The following is a 13,701-nucleotide window of genomic DNA, read 5'->3' on the forward strand; positions in this document are numbered from 1 at the left end:
TTTTTTCTCATGTCTAGCATCTACAATTTGCTTCTTCAAATCACCAACTTGACTCTGAAAAAATATACCGACGTGCATAGATCTCCCTACTGTTCCATGAAAACCCACAGGCATTCAAACAACACTCCAAAAGTACGTATATCTCTTGTTATAAATCTATGCACTGTAATCAAACTCAACACGACTCATCTTATTCATTTTTCAGGGAAAATTAAGCTCAGATGAACCAGTGCTACGGACAGGCTAGGCCAAAATGTACATATGGCCCCCGTTCAAGGAGGAGATAAGATGAGATCAGAGTACCATCCTTCCTACCCCAAAGATCGGACAACTCCAAGCCATTGTTGCCCAACCCAACCAACAACAACCAACAATACAAGCAATCCTATATATCTTTCGTCCTCTCCTCTCCTCCCACTAAGCCATATATAACCCGATATACACGTCCAAATCACTCTCGGAACAGGGCAAAACGAAGCCACTGTGCGTGCGTCTGGGGCCGGGAGTAGGCAGCAGCCAGATTCTGGTGAACCTCTCCTTCCTTTCCATCCCTGCTACTGCTACATCAGGTCCCCTCTTGGCTAGTCCTCCTGCACACATCTTCTTCAGTCAACTTCACACTTTGACCCCCTACCTAACGACCTATCAATCCACTAATTAAGAAGCAAAAGCAATGGAGGGTTGTGTTAATGGGTTGTGCTTGCTCACCTCTGCTGCGCGCACTACCCATGTATCCTGTCACCAGTGATTCAAGATGTTTTGTTTTTACAGTATACTTATTTCGATCCATAATAGACGTCGAGGATTTAGTACAAAGTTAATCGGAGGAAGTTGAAAACTAGAACCCGTTCCATTTCCATCCACTTTGCTCTCCAATCAAGCACCAAGTTAATTAATTAGTTAAAAGCATGTTCTACGTTGTTCTGTTTAGTAGTACGTGGGTAAATGGAACCAGGACCATCCGTGCTTCCAGGGCATGAGAGTGCAAAGCAATTCGGACAAGGGAAACGTGTGGTGGCCCTGCTGGTTGCTCATAAAACGGGGACACACTATCTTTCACATGGAAATTACGTAAATCGGGGACACTGTCTGGCTGCTGAACATGCCTGCTGCTGACAGCTGACTGCTGGCAAGCCCTACTTGGAGCTCGTCGTATGACTGGGCTCCTGCTGATTATTGGAGCTTTTTTTTTCCCTTTCAGCAATGCCAGCAAATTCCAATTTCACGCGTACAGTAAAATGATTTCTGGCACCGGATAATACAGAGTAACGATTAGACAGCAATATTTTGCAGAGGAAAGCTAGATGATGATAAGATGAACAGCACATGTAGAAGAAATGATCTGCCTGACAAAAAAAGGACTATCTAGTACTCGTGTATTCCTCTTTCGGACGCGGTACCAAACATGTAAAGAAATGCAAGTAGCCTCGTAGAAGGAAACTAATTTCCTCCTTTTGGAAGGTTGCCACCAACTTTCAGTTAGAACGGGATGTTGACAGGGTTTGACAGGGCCTGGCTCTCTGGGTGCGTCTGGTGCAAGCAAGCAACATGTTCTTGCATTCATCCAATTTTATCAGGGGAACCACCAGGAAACGCTGGGGGTCACATGTACGACCCTTGAAAATCTGCAGGGGCTGCTAGATAAGCCATTTTGGACCAGATGGACTGAAATGGTTACACTACTACTAGTCTTCAGCACCATATACGAGAGGCTTATCAGACCACACAGGGAAAAGCTTCCTTGGGCCATACATCTGCACCCAACTAAGGAGCTAAAGAATGAGCAGCCCATCTCACCCAACAGCAGCTCCTAGATCCGCAATGAGTAACAGCCTGATGACATTTTTACTTATGTGCTACAAATGACACCAAAGATCGTAAACATAAAAAATACGGAGCAGCTGAATAAATGAACGAATAACTCGAGCACAATCTAGTATTGAAACCAAGCACACGCCTAGAAGTGACTAGAGGTTGTTTTCAAGTTTAAGTATGGACTATGGCAATCCCTTGAGGCTCTGTCACTATCGCATTCTCTCATCAGGCAAACTAACAACCAGATATAATCATTCTTGCCAAGCATTTCCAGCATCCACTCATTATATTCGACATCCATTCATGTTGAAGCCAAGACAGAGGAAAGCTGTATACTACACGATAAGCATAAATCATTCCATACTCTTCCTTGTCACGGATTCTATCGACAACCAGGTAAACTTAAGTTACTCGGCTATTACCCAGGAATCAGTGCTTGATCAGCTTCTTTAGTGCCAGTTAACTTCTCGTACCCATCGAAGATCCTCCCTTGGATCAACATCTGGAGTAGTCAACAACCACTGGCGATCCTGAAAACAGCAGACAGTTAATGATGATAGTTTCTCAGTAGTACACAATTAAGGGTGTGCAACTGATCATAAATGCTAGATGAAGAGATTATACATAAATTAGCAATCTTGTTCTGAACTTGTCTGCATGTCTACAACTATAATACACAGACGACAAGATTAAATAAGGTTCTTGTTTTGTTACACACGCACATGATTCTGTAGTCTGATGACATTAAACAACATCTGTAACACAGTCGAAAATAAAAGAGTGCACCGCCAACATATGCAAGCATATGGACAAGAAAAGAGAAGCAATGTGCCGCTATAGGCACCTGCAGTACAATAACAAGATGCTAACGGCAACAAGCAGGAAACAAACAGTGTGAACATAATTTCTTTTGAAGCAAAGAACTAAGAAAACAGAAACAAAGGAAAGGTGCTTCAGGTTACAATATAACACCCGAGCTATGATTCATAATAAGTCTACTTGATAGCAGTAAACATATCTATTGACGAATGTAGTTTAGCTGCCAAATCAAATGTTCCAGTTTGTTGGAAGATGAAGAGATAAAAACATTTGGATTCCTCTTCTAGATCTGCAAGACTTTAACATCAACTCACAGCTAGAACTTTATAGTATGCAAGTCGTCTGTGTGGACAACCACCATGATCTAATAGGTCATCATACTATCATAGTGTGGCAATAAATGATATGGCGCTATGTTAACTTAGTGGGGGAAATGTTTTTAAAGAAGAATCTTGCATAAACCACACAGGCACAATCTTGATACATTCTTCAGGTCTCAATAATGGTACGAGAGGTAGGTTTATAGCCAGGCTACACTCAACTTACACTTCTCATAGAAAGGATTTAGTGCTAACATGACTGTAAAAATGCACACTGAGTCGAATATTGACTTCCTACTACAAACATCAAGTCAAGGTCACGCAACTATGGGATGAGGTAAAATACGTCTTCAGTCCCGATTATTGCAGCAACAAAAACACTTGTATTTCAGTACACTAGAACTTAACATTCGACCCCATGAGATGTTTCGAGAAATAAAAATGCCAGATCCAAAATTGCCCTACACATATTATTGTCTGTCAGGTTCTGGATGAGGTGTCGAACTGCGTAAACGCGTCCCTCAAATATATCATTTGATTCATTTCTGTTAAGCTTGTCTTTACTCCAAACAACAAGTCTCTGAAGCAACATGCCAACATGACAGGTTTACATGAAAGATAAAGTTAATATCAAGTAACTAGGTTTCATCACAAGATGTAGAGTGAATTATTTATGCTTACTTAAAATCCATAATCATATAACATCCTTCTATTTCTAATTTGCAGTAGCCAAATTCTGTACAGTTGTGCTGCCATAATTAATTCAATTTGTACAGTTGTGCTGCCATGATCTTTTCTTTACACTTACAAAGATCTGAGTTGGTGGTCACGAGTTCACTCCAACAATACTACCCCTTAAGGGCTACAGACTTATCTAATTGCCACTTATTCATACCTATCATGATCTTTTGACTATTCTTGATTGGTTTTGATGACTTTCAAGATAATTGTTTTTCAAAAACAATATTGATAATTTTTATTTATCAGAAATTTTAAAAAATATGAGCCACAGCCACAGATTCTTAATCTCGTAGCAAAGCACGGACATTTAGCTAGTACCGTGTAAAGATCTTAGCCTCAAACAACAATGAATCCACTCAAGTAAATTCAGACTTCATGTACAACTTCTAGTGGGGACCAAAATTCTGAAACCAGACTATAGCCACGGCGAAATCTGACCTTACTTTGTAATTATGTCAAGTCTATATCCATCTGTCTACCAGTTTCTCACTAATCGTCTAGATATAGACAGAAAACAAAGGGAGTTAATAATCAGTTCACAAACAAAATGATAATGAAGTCAGGCATCCCGAGTTGTAGATTGATATCACAAACATACCTGGTAGGGGATGTATTGCATCTCTGAAATCATAGAGTATCTCCTTTGATCGAAACATCAAGGAGGATACAGGGGACTTAGGAACTGAATGATTTATGAAATATACTACACTAAGACAAATCACAAGACAGATAGTCCTGTTACAAGTGCACACGCTGTCTCTTTCGCTTTGACTATATGCACTCACAGAAACTTGCAAAATAGGAAACGTAGAACGTAATTATAGATTTGATGTCTGCCAGATTTTCTATTGCCCAACTTTGGATATTATTAGTAAACTGAAGGTTATTCCCAACTCTCTACATCTGTTGCTGTTTGACCTCTTTACCTATTTTTAGACATTGGATTAAAATAGTCATTCTCACCACACCTGTTGACATTTGACTTTTAACACTAGAGCAAGACTCGAACAGAGTGACAGCTGATTCTCCTTAAAATTGACCCATCTGGCCGCCCCCCTTCCACTTCATCAGGCAAACACACTGTCTAACTCATGAACAATGGCATCGAACAAAAAGCTGATAGTACAAGCCAATCCAAATCAAAATAAACGCAGCAGTATTACCCGACAATCGATACATAGCAATTCGTACCATCCACATAGAGATTTCACCGGATGCACATGGAACTCTAAATGCAAGGCGCAGCATCAAACAAACTGGTGGTTACAGCACGGAAGCAGCTCACCTTCACAAGAGGACTTCACAGCGGCGGGCGGGGCCATCGAATTTCGCCTCGGTGGCGTTCTTCCCGCGGAACGTGACGGGCACGCCTTCGCAGAGCACCCTGAGGATCCTCCGGCGTGTGCGCCACCCGCCCCGGTCAAACACGGCCACTCCCGTGAGCCTGAGCTGGACCTCCATGGTGCCACCCCCCGCGGCGCCGGCACCGGCCAGGAACGGCGCGGCCTCGTCGGGCCCCACGTACGCGCCGTCAGCCTGGAGGCGGAAGGCGAGCGCGGTGGTGTTACCCGGCCCCTGCGCGAAGGGCGGGAGCGGGGTGACGGCGATGGGGGAGGACGGGGCGAGGGATGCGGAGGCGAGGAGGGAGAAGTAGGTGACGGAGAGCTTGGCGTTGGGGTTGGCGGTGAGGAGGGATGCGTCGAAGGAGGCGGAGAGGGAGGAGTTGGGGCGGGAGTAGGTGATGTGGGAGAGGGTGAGGGTTGAGAGGGAGAAGGCGGGGGCCCGCGGGCGGAGGAGCAGCCAGACGATGAAGGTGCCCGCGCCGAGGAGGAGGAAGGCGGCGACGATGAGGGCGAGGAGGCGGCGGAGGCAGGTTGGGGGCGGGGGCGGGCGGTGGTAGGGGTGCGGGTGGTGGTATGGCGGCGGAGGGTGGTGGTGGGGTGGTGGGGGGTGGGGGTGGTGGTGGGGAGGTGGTGCTGGGTACGGGTACGCGACGCCGAACGCGGCTGCTCCGCCGTTGGGTGGCTGCGCGGCGGCGTAGTAGGCGTGGGTGGTGTTGTTGGCGTCGTGGTTGGCTGGGTAGCCCATCGCCGGGGATGGCAGTGGCGGCACGGGCTTGGAGTCACGCGGGTGGTCCGCCGCCGAGGCGGAGGAGGAGGAGGAGGGGTTCATCGGCGATGGCGATTTGGGATCTGGGAGCGGATCGGAGTTCTGGGAGGAAGAAGTAGAGAGAGTCGGTGGGCGTTAAAAGGAGAAACGGGACGGGATTGCTTAGCGCGTTGTGGGGTTCTGTTCTGGTTTTAGTTTGCGCGTTTGATGGGGAATGCGCCGTGTTTTTCTTCTTCCTTTTGCTGCTTGGTTCGTGCGGAGGGTGAGAAGAAGATTTTGGGTGGAGTATCAAACGTGGTATCATCGCCATCGAATTCGATTCTCCACGACGCAAGTAAGGTCTTTTTCTTCTTCTTTTTCCTTCCTTTCTTACCTTTTCCTGCGTGTGCAGAGTACTCCGTGTCATCCGGTTGTGAAAATCATTCATCGTGTACACACACATACATAAATGCATGCATGCATACATACATACACACACCTTTGGTTTTGCTCCGGGTTGTTACCTTTCTAAATCAAAACTAGAAGTTAGAGCATCTCCAGCCGCGTGCTCCGCTCCATCTGCGTCCTCCATCTACGTCTGGTGCAACCGTTTTTAAGGCAGTTTGGAAGGCGTCGGTGAATTTTTTTTAGGATTTCATCGTGACCCAGCCGCGTCCCCAATACCAACTCCCAAAACATTGAAAATAAACAAAATTTAACTAAATTCGACGAAATTTAATTAAACATAAAGCTTTTCATTACATAATTCTAAAATAAAAGGAGGGCCGCACTAGTCGCTGAATTCGTCGAGGAAGGCGTCCTCGTCGAAGTCGAGGACGATTGGCTCCACCTTCAACTCCGTCTTCGGCTTCTTTCCGCCGCCTTCATCGCCGTCTTCTCGGCCGCCTCCCTTGCGCACTCCAGGCCTCGGTCTCGCGCTGGCTGGCGCGCTCCGCTGCCAGCAGCCCTGGAAACTCCTCGGGGTCGCCATCCGATCGGCATTCGAGCCTCCGGCTTTGGCCGCGAGACGGCGAGGGCGCCCGTCGGCGGGAGGAAGAAACGCGTCGTGATTTTCGTTTTTTCGTTCGTTCGTGGGGAGGGTGAGAAGATTTTGGGTGGAGTATCATCGCGATCGAATTCGATTCTCCACGACGCACGCCGTTGTCTCGCCGTCGTCTGTCTTTTTTCTCTTTCTTTCCTGGCTTTTTTCCAGCGTGTGGAGTACTCCACGTGTGACCGTGTGTCCGCTTCGTTAAAATCACATAGTGTGCCTACATACATACTCACTCCGTCCATAAATAGTAGGCGTCTTATTTGAACTTCAGATTCCATGTATACCGAGGTACAGAACTTGCCCTACCCCTCCCAAAAGTATCGTACAAAACAATGGCTACAGTAAAATGCTTTTCCCGACCTCACCACACCCGACGCTTGCACTTGCTATTCATTGGCCTGTGTCCTGCGCGTCAAAAGGGAGTGGTGTGTGCTGGTTTCAGCGTCTTTCTCCACACCGTAGGCCTGCTGCTCTACTTGGTATCTGTGAGTACACGTTTGGTTTTGCGCAGGATTATTTCCGGTGAATCTAGAAGCTGCTGTGTCACGTTGCCTGGCCACGGGGCCGGGCTTTTCAGGTTGGGCTTGGCACGGCCTGTGCCAGCTCGAGACCTCGGCGTTAGCCTTGTGGGCCTATCTTGCCCGTTTAGTTTTTTAAAAGGTTTACAATATTGTTTTTGCTCGGTGTGTTGGCTATTGATAACTTGATTAGCCGTGGGTACAGAGTACAAATTCCTAGCTATTTGTGGCTTGTTCATGAGTAACTCGATTAATATTGTAGTTAAAAAAAACTACTTCCTCAAACTCATATTACTTGTCTCAAATTTGTCCAAATATGGATGTATCGATGTTTAAAAAACGTTTAGATATATGTAATATTTCGATAAAGTAATATGGATCGGAGGGAGGAGATGAATATTGTGAATAAGTATTGGAGGCACGGCACGTTGGTCCTAAGCTTATAAACTGCAAATTTGGGTCATGGTTCAGTTAAAGTTGTACATCGCTATAGACGTGCCTGACGATCCGTTGATCGGCCAGGTAGCACTTCAACCGCGACGTTGGCTAACCGACTAGTGGTACGAATGCCCAAATAGGCTAAAATTACACGTGTCTTTCATCTCAAGGTCCGTCCCCAAAGTTCCCCGCCGGCAATTTTAGTGTCAGATCTTCAGCGGACGTTGAAGGACAGAGGCAGTGTTGTTGGGGTTTGGTTCGGTGCATGGCCACCCATTCTGCCTAGTATTTAATTTCCCAGCCGCAATCGAAGAGCTTCCATGAGCCAGGCATTCTCCAACTTGCCTATTTTGTGTAATCAGAACCAACTCGACGCACCTCCGGTAATTGCATGACCGAGGACACACATTTTACTCGTGAAAAAATATATAATGATCGACGATGGGTATAACGAAATTAATCTGGATCTGTAAAAATGTTTTTTATGTTTCGACGGATCGACACAGTAGCTAGTACGCTGTTCGCCTGTTCCGTATCCGCGGAAGATCTTTGAGTTCATTGTTGAGCCGTCATCATTGCTCAAGCTTAGCTTCCCCATGCATATATACATGCACTTCCCTGCCGGCCGCAGCAGCCTAGCAGCAACGACCCCCCTCGTTCCCCGCGCCGCCGCATCGGTCTCGGCGCCCGCGATGGCATTGGCGTCGCTCCGTATTCTCCGGCCGCCACGTACACACACACACACACACTCCCGCTAGCCACTAACACTACTAGTAGAAGCACATGAAGCAGCATTCCTCTGGCACCAACGCTCGATCCGCTTCCTTCCTTCCATGCCAAGATCGATCAGCCAGCTACAACTCGATCGATCTCCATTGCTGCGGCCAGGGGAGTGCCGTCCTTCTACCGGTGGCTGGTGGAGAAGTACCCCGCCATCGTCGCCCCCGCTCCCCCCGCCATTGACGACGACCAAGAACTCGAAGATGCCGCCGCCGGGGTGTGGCACGACAACCTGTACCTGGACATGAACGGGATCATCCACCCCTGCTTCCACCCGGAGGACCCGTCATCATCTTCCCCGGCTCCGGCCACCTTCGACGACGTCTTCCGGGCCATCTTCGCCTACACCGACCACCTACTCCGCATCGCCAGGCCCCGGAAACTCCTCTACCTCGCCCTTGGTACGTTTATTAATGTTTCCTGAATGATCAATCCTGTGATCCAGCAGCCATGCCTTTCTTCTTCTTCCTTCCTCGACCGGCTAGCTTGCAGATGCAGATGCAGCTTGATTACTCTTCTTTGATTATTGGTCCGGTTTATAAATTGGGTGCAGACGGCGTGGCACCTCGCGCCAAGATGAACCAGCAGCGGGCCAGGCGGTTCAAGTCCGCCATTGCCGCCAAGGACGCCGTCAGTAGCAGCAACCAAACTTCTTCTTCTTCCTCTTCTTCGATCAATTAATATTTTGCAATCTAGTTAATTCATCTTCTTTCTCTGTCGATCTGCAATGCAGGAGGTGGAGGAGAAGCTCCTGAGGGAGAGGTTCAGGGCGGAGGGGAAGGAGCTGCTGCCACCACCGCCGGTGCCGGTCGACGCCGAGGCGCTGTTGGACCCGAACGTGATCACGCCGGGGACGGAGTTCATGGAGAAGCTCTCCGCCGCGCTCCAGTACTACGTCCGGGCACGCCTCAACGCCCACCCCCGCTGGAAGCACCTAAAGGTATAAACCTGTTCATCATCCGGGCCATGAGTTTGTTGCAGCAAGTGTATATGCATGTTTCATGTGATCATCTGAGCTCTCTCTCTCTCTCTCTCTTTAGTCTTTCACAAATAAAAAATTTAATTGATGGCATTGCTTGACGAGGTAGCTAGATTACAGTAATGTGACTTACATGATTGGCTTTTTTTCTCTGAAGGTGATACTATCTGATGCAAATGTGCCTGGAGAAGGGGAGCACAAGATCATGTCCTTCATCCGCGCACAGCGCAGCTCCCAAGGCTACGATCCCAACACGCGCCACTGTCTCTATGGGCTGGTATGTATGAAAATTTTAACCTGGAGAAGAAACTTGTTTTCCCTTTCTTCGCCATGTTTCAAGGAAGTTATATGAATTGTCTGTTGACTGTGAAGAATCTACCTGCAGGATGCGGATCTGATCATGCTTGCTTTGGCGTCTCACGAAGTCCATTTCTCGATTTTGCGAGAGGTAAGTACGTATATGCCGATCCCCAATCAATGCTAACAACTCCAGGATCCCGCAACAGAAAAATGTTCCGCACGATTATTTACACTGTCGCAGCCTTCATGCAAACCGCAGTTGAGAACATGGAACTTAATTACTAGTCATGCAGTAGCTTTTTTCTTGCTGCAAGACAGTACATCTAAGCATGGCCAGCCAAAATGAACTAGCATTGTTTGCTGTTGCATCGGGGCTGAGAATCCTCTTTCGCTAACCTTGAACAGGATGTGCTGCGTGAAATTCATCAACCGGAAATTTGTGTTTCTGTGACTGAAAAAAGTTTCACAGCCCAAGAGTTACAAAAAGTCAAGTGCAGAGGCTGGTTCCCCAGGGTAACAGAGGCAAAACCAAAGGGCAAGTTACCCAAGAAACCCTATCAGGTTTGTCTCTCTGAGATAATTTTACCACAGTTCTCGTTGTAACTATGTTAATAACATGATTTACCTTGCTGCAGTTCTTGAACATATGGGTTCTGAGGAAGTACTTGGAGCTTGAAATGGCGATGCCAGGCTGCAAACATGACATCGAGAGGCTAATAGATGACTTTATCTTTATTTGCTTCTTGATGGGAAATGATTTCATTCCACATGTTCCTTCGATACAGATACATGAAGTATGTGTACGCATGTGATTTTAGATTCTAACTATCCTGGTCAACGTTGTGGTAAAATAATTGTTGCTCTGATCGATGTTCCATTTGACAGTCTGCAGTTGATCTTCTCATTGAAGTGTACAAGACTACCTTCAACAAAATGGGGGGCTACATTGTCGACACCGACAAAGTACTGGAATAAACCCATCCTCTTCTTTTGATAGACAATTATACGTTGTGTCACAATTTAATGTTTTTTTTGCTACTGCTGAAAACAGATCAAAGATAAGCACGCTGCATACCTGAAGGTCTCAAGGTTGGAAAAGTTCTTCCATGAACTCTCATTGCACGAAGAGAAAATATTCCTGAAAAGATATGAACTGAGAGAGGTATTTTGGTATACAATTATCGTGGGTATGCATGCGGTGGTGCCAACTAGCTATCCTTTGTTCATGTATCTGTTCTTGGGTTACTTGCAGAAATTACTTCGCAAGATACAACGTCAAGCTGCAGAAGATGAATGGAAGAAACAAAATTATGGCATTGTGGCAAGTATTTGTTATGGTGAAAGAAAATGTATATGTGCAGAGATCTCACAAGTTCTTCCATGCAGGATGAAAGTTCAGATGGCTCTGACTTGATGGCCAAATTGTTTCCCCCAAAAGACAGTATCTCTACTTGCAATGGTGACAAGTCTGATGTATGGGTGCTTTTGTTTATCTGTGCTACACGCTACGAAATGTTTGAACACCTTAATTTTTTCTTGCTTGTATATTTTCTCTGAACCAGATCTTTACCAATCTTTCAGGTTACGGAGAACACATTAGAACTGAGGAGAAATTTAAAGGATAATCTTCGTACTAAACAAGACCTTTTCAAAACTGGATCCTCTAGACACGACAAGGTTAGTGTTGCATATTATGATAACCGATAAATATTTCTTCTATGTGCAATTTTTGACATATTCCTCTGTTCCAGAATGCTACAGCAAATTGCCCTTCCAGAATGCTACAGCAAATTGATGGACCGTGAAGAGTCCACGATACAAATGTTCTACCCATCAGTTATATGTTTTATCCTGTAGTTAATGTCATCAGGTCATTTGTGTACTAATGTAGCATGCGATTCATTGTCATCAGAGCTTGACATAGATACACATGGAAAGCGTTTCTTGGGGCAAGTAAGCTATCCGTTCATATGCACTAGATCAACTGATCTACTCCCTCCGTTCCTTAAAGAATGGCATATTAGCTTTCATTAAGACAAGGCTTTGATCACAAATTACTATATTAAAGTGTGGTTCATATGTCATGAAACCACAAGTATCATGAAGTACTTTTGATAACGAATCTAACTATAATAATTTTATGTCCTATAAAACACATCTTGATATAGTAATTGTGATCAAATGCTTGTCTTAATGAAAGCTAATATGCCATTCTTTAAGGAACGGAGGGAGTATAAGATAAAACGAATCTCATGGTTATTATCAATGAATGAATTATTTCAGGGTATTGCAAAGTTGCCATTCATAGATGTGAAGGTGCTGCTTTCAGCCACCAAAACAGTAGAGAAAGATCTCGCGGTAAGACAGTTTTGACTGCCATATATACCAATGCTACACTAAGTATTCCATAAATCATGAATCACAGCCATATATTATTTTACCTTGTTATTTGTGCATCAGCGGCATGAGATGAGCCGAAATGCAGTCCGACAAGAGAAGATCTTCCTGAGGAACTCAAACGCTCTGTCAAATAACGCTGCATTCACGTCAATGTCTGACTGTACACAGAAGAAGCTTCTGATATCCACCAGGTACTTGCAAGTCTGAACTTACGATCAAATCCTGAAGTTCATGTTCCCTCCAGAGCAAATGCAGAACTGATCCCGATGTTTTCAACTGTTTCTCCATAATAGTGAAATCACAGGATGGTTATCTCCCGATGAAGATGCTCCGAGCTGCGGCCTCTTCCACTCGCCGATAAAAGATCTCCCGGACATCACATTTGATCAGACAATGTAAGTTTCCTCCCTACCTGATTATGCTATGCTCATGCATTGGGGGTTGCTAGACAAGCTTTCCAAATTAAGTTTGCATTTTTTTTCTTGTGATGTTTCAGATCGGCATTGTTCTTCAACCCTGACGCAGCGAAGCCGGTCTCGAGGCTGCTCGACAACGTCATAGTTCCCAAGAAGGTAATTTGATGCTGATGATAGTACAATGTGGCGTAGAATCCCGTTTGATTCATTTGGAGCTTCGTCCAATCTTTTGTAACTTGCGTGTCGTGTGCTGCTGCAGAGTGTGACTGACGAATCTGAAATTGCGAAGAGGCCGCTGTGGCACACGTACGCTGGCCCGAGGCCGCCGCTGGGCTGCTGGAATCCAAGGCCGCCGCTGCCGATGGTCGACTCCAGGCCAGAGACCATATGGAAGGCGAGCTCGCCGGCGGCGATGATCCCGAGGGAAGAGGTCAAGCCCGCCGGGACGGGCTGGAGTGGCCGGGGCAGAGGGGTTATCGCCGCCGCCGCGGTTCGGGCGGGGGAGGTGGGACCCTGCTGAGCAGAGGAGCGGACACGGGAGAGGGCTCGACTGGGTAGTCTGGGTGGACGCGGGGCAGAGCCGGTTAATCGGCGGCGGCGGCGACAACGGCGGTGCCGGTTACAGCTTCCGGCCGGGAGGCGGCGGAGGCGCGGTGCAGCAGCAGCAGCAGACGGCGTGGCGGCCGGTGGGGGTGTGGGCGAGAGGAGGCGGCCGTGGTGGGACTGGGAGCGGGCAGCCGCCCCGCCGCGCTTGGTAGACGAGAGCACATGAAGGTGCCGTGACCAATTTTCCCTTTGCGCAGACTAAAATGGAAGATGGAACTACTGTGTTCCGTGTATTTTGTGTCCAAGGACTAGAATGGGTGCATAACATTGGCATTATGTCGTAGGAAATTTTTGGTTTATTATCACCAAGGATTATTAGTATATTCCTAGACTGGGTTTTTTTTCCTTGGGGGTTCCTTGTGGCAGCAGCTAAATTTTTGGTTTATTATCACCAAGAATGGGTGCAAAAACTTTTGACTATGGTTTT

General features: G+C 46.5%; 3 protein-coding genes across 4 annotated transcripts; 2 read left to right on the forward strand and 1 right to left on the reverse strand.

Annotated features, from left to right (window-relative positions):
- Window positions 1-1,884: 1,884 nt before the first annotated feature.
- On the reverse strand, window positions 1,885-6,084 carry LOC100843204 (transcription factor Sox-1). Its single transcript, XM_003577760.4, has 2 exons — window positions 4,981-6,084; window positions 1,885-2,345 (listed from the first exon to the last, which is right to left on the reverse strand). The coding sequence occupies exon 1, from the start codon at window positions 5,865-5,867 to the stop codon at window positions 4,983-4,985; it is 885 nt and encodes a 294-aa protein (XP_003577808.1). The 5' UTR covers window positions 5,868-6,084; the 3' UTR covers window positions 1,885-2,345; window positions 4,981-4,982.
- A 2,401-nt stretch (window positions 6,085-8,485) lies between these two features.
- Window positions 8,486-10,247, forward strand: LOC104581326 (5'-3' exoribonuclease 3). The gene is made up of 7 exons (XM_024454614.1): window positions 8,486-8,496; window positions 8,682-8,974; window positions 9,127-9,203; window positions 9,307-9,513; window positions 9,710-9,829; window positions 9,938-10,000; window positions 10,167-10,247. The coding sequence occupies exons 1-7, from the start codon at window positions 8,486-8,488 to the stop codon at window positions 10,245-10,247; spliced, it is 852 nt and encodes a 283-aa protein (XP_024310382.1).
- Window positions 10,248-11,238: 991 nt separating this feature from the next.
- On the forward strand, window positions 11,239-13,053 carry LOC112268737 (5'-3' exoribonuclease 3-like). 2 transcript variants are annotated; one of them, XM_024454786.1, is made up of 6 exons: window positions 11,239-11,325; window positions 11,434-11,529; window positions 11,604-11,805; window positions 12,136-12,210; window positions 12,313-12,443; window positions 12,546-12,882. In XM_024454786.1, exons 3-6 carry the CDS (start codon window positions 11,713-11,715, stop codon window positions 12,649-12,651), a joined length of 405 nt encoding a protein of 134 aa, XP_024310554.1. In that variant the 5' UTR covers window positions 11,239-11,325; window positions 11,434-11,529; window positions 11,604-11,712; the 3' UTR covers window positions 12,652-12,882. The 2 variants fall into 2 exon arrangements, 1 of the variants encoding a protein (XP_024310554.1); XR_002960136.1 differs by adding an exon at window positions 12,928-13,053 and having other exon boundaries at window positions 11,604-12,210; window positions 12,313-12,824.
- Window positions 13,054-13,701: the final 648 nt, after the last annotated feature.

The sequence above is a fragment of the Brachypodium distachyon genome, chromosome 4 (assembly GCF_000005505.3).
Source record: "Brachypodium distachyon strain Bd21 chromosome 4, Brachypodium_distachyon_v3.0, whole genome shotgun sequence".
Taxonomy (NCBI): Eukaryota; Viridiplantae; Streptophyta; class Magnoliopsida; order Poales; family Poaceae; genus Brachypodium; species Brachypodium distachyon.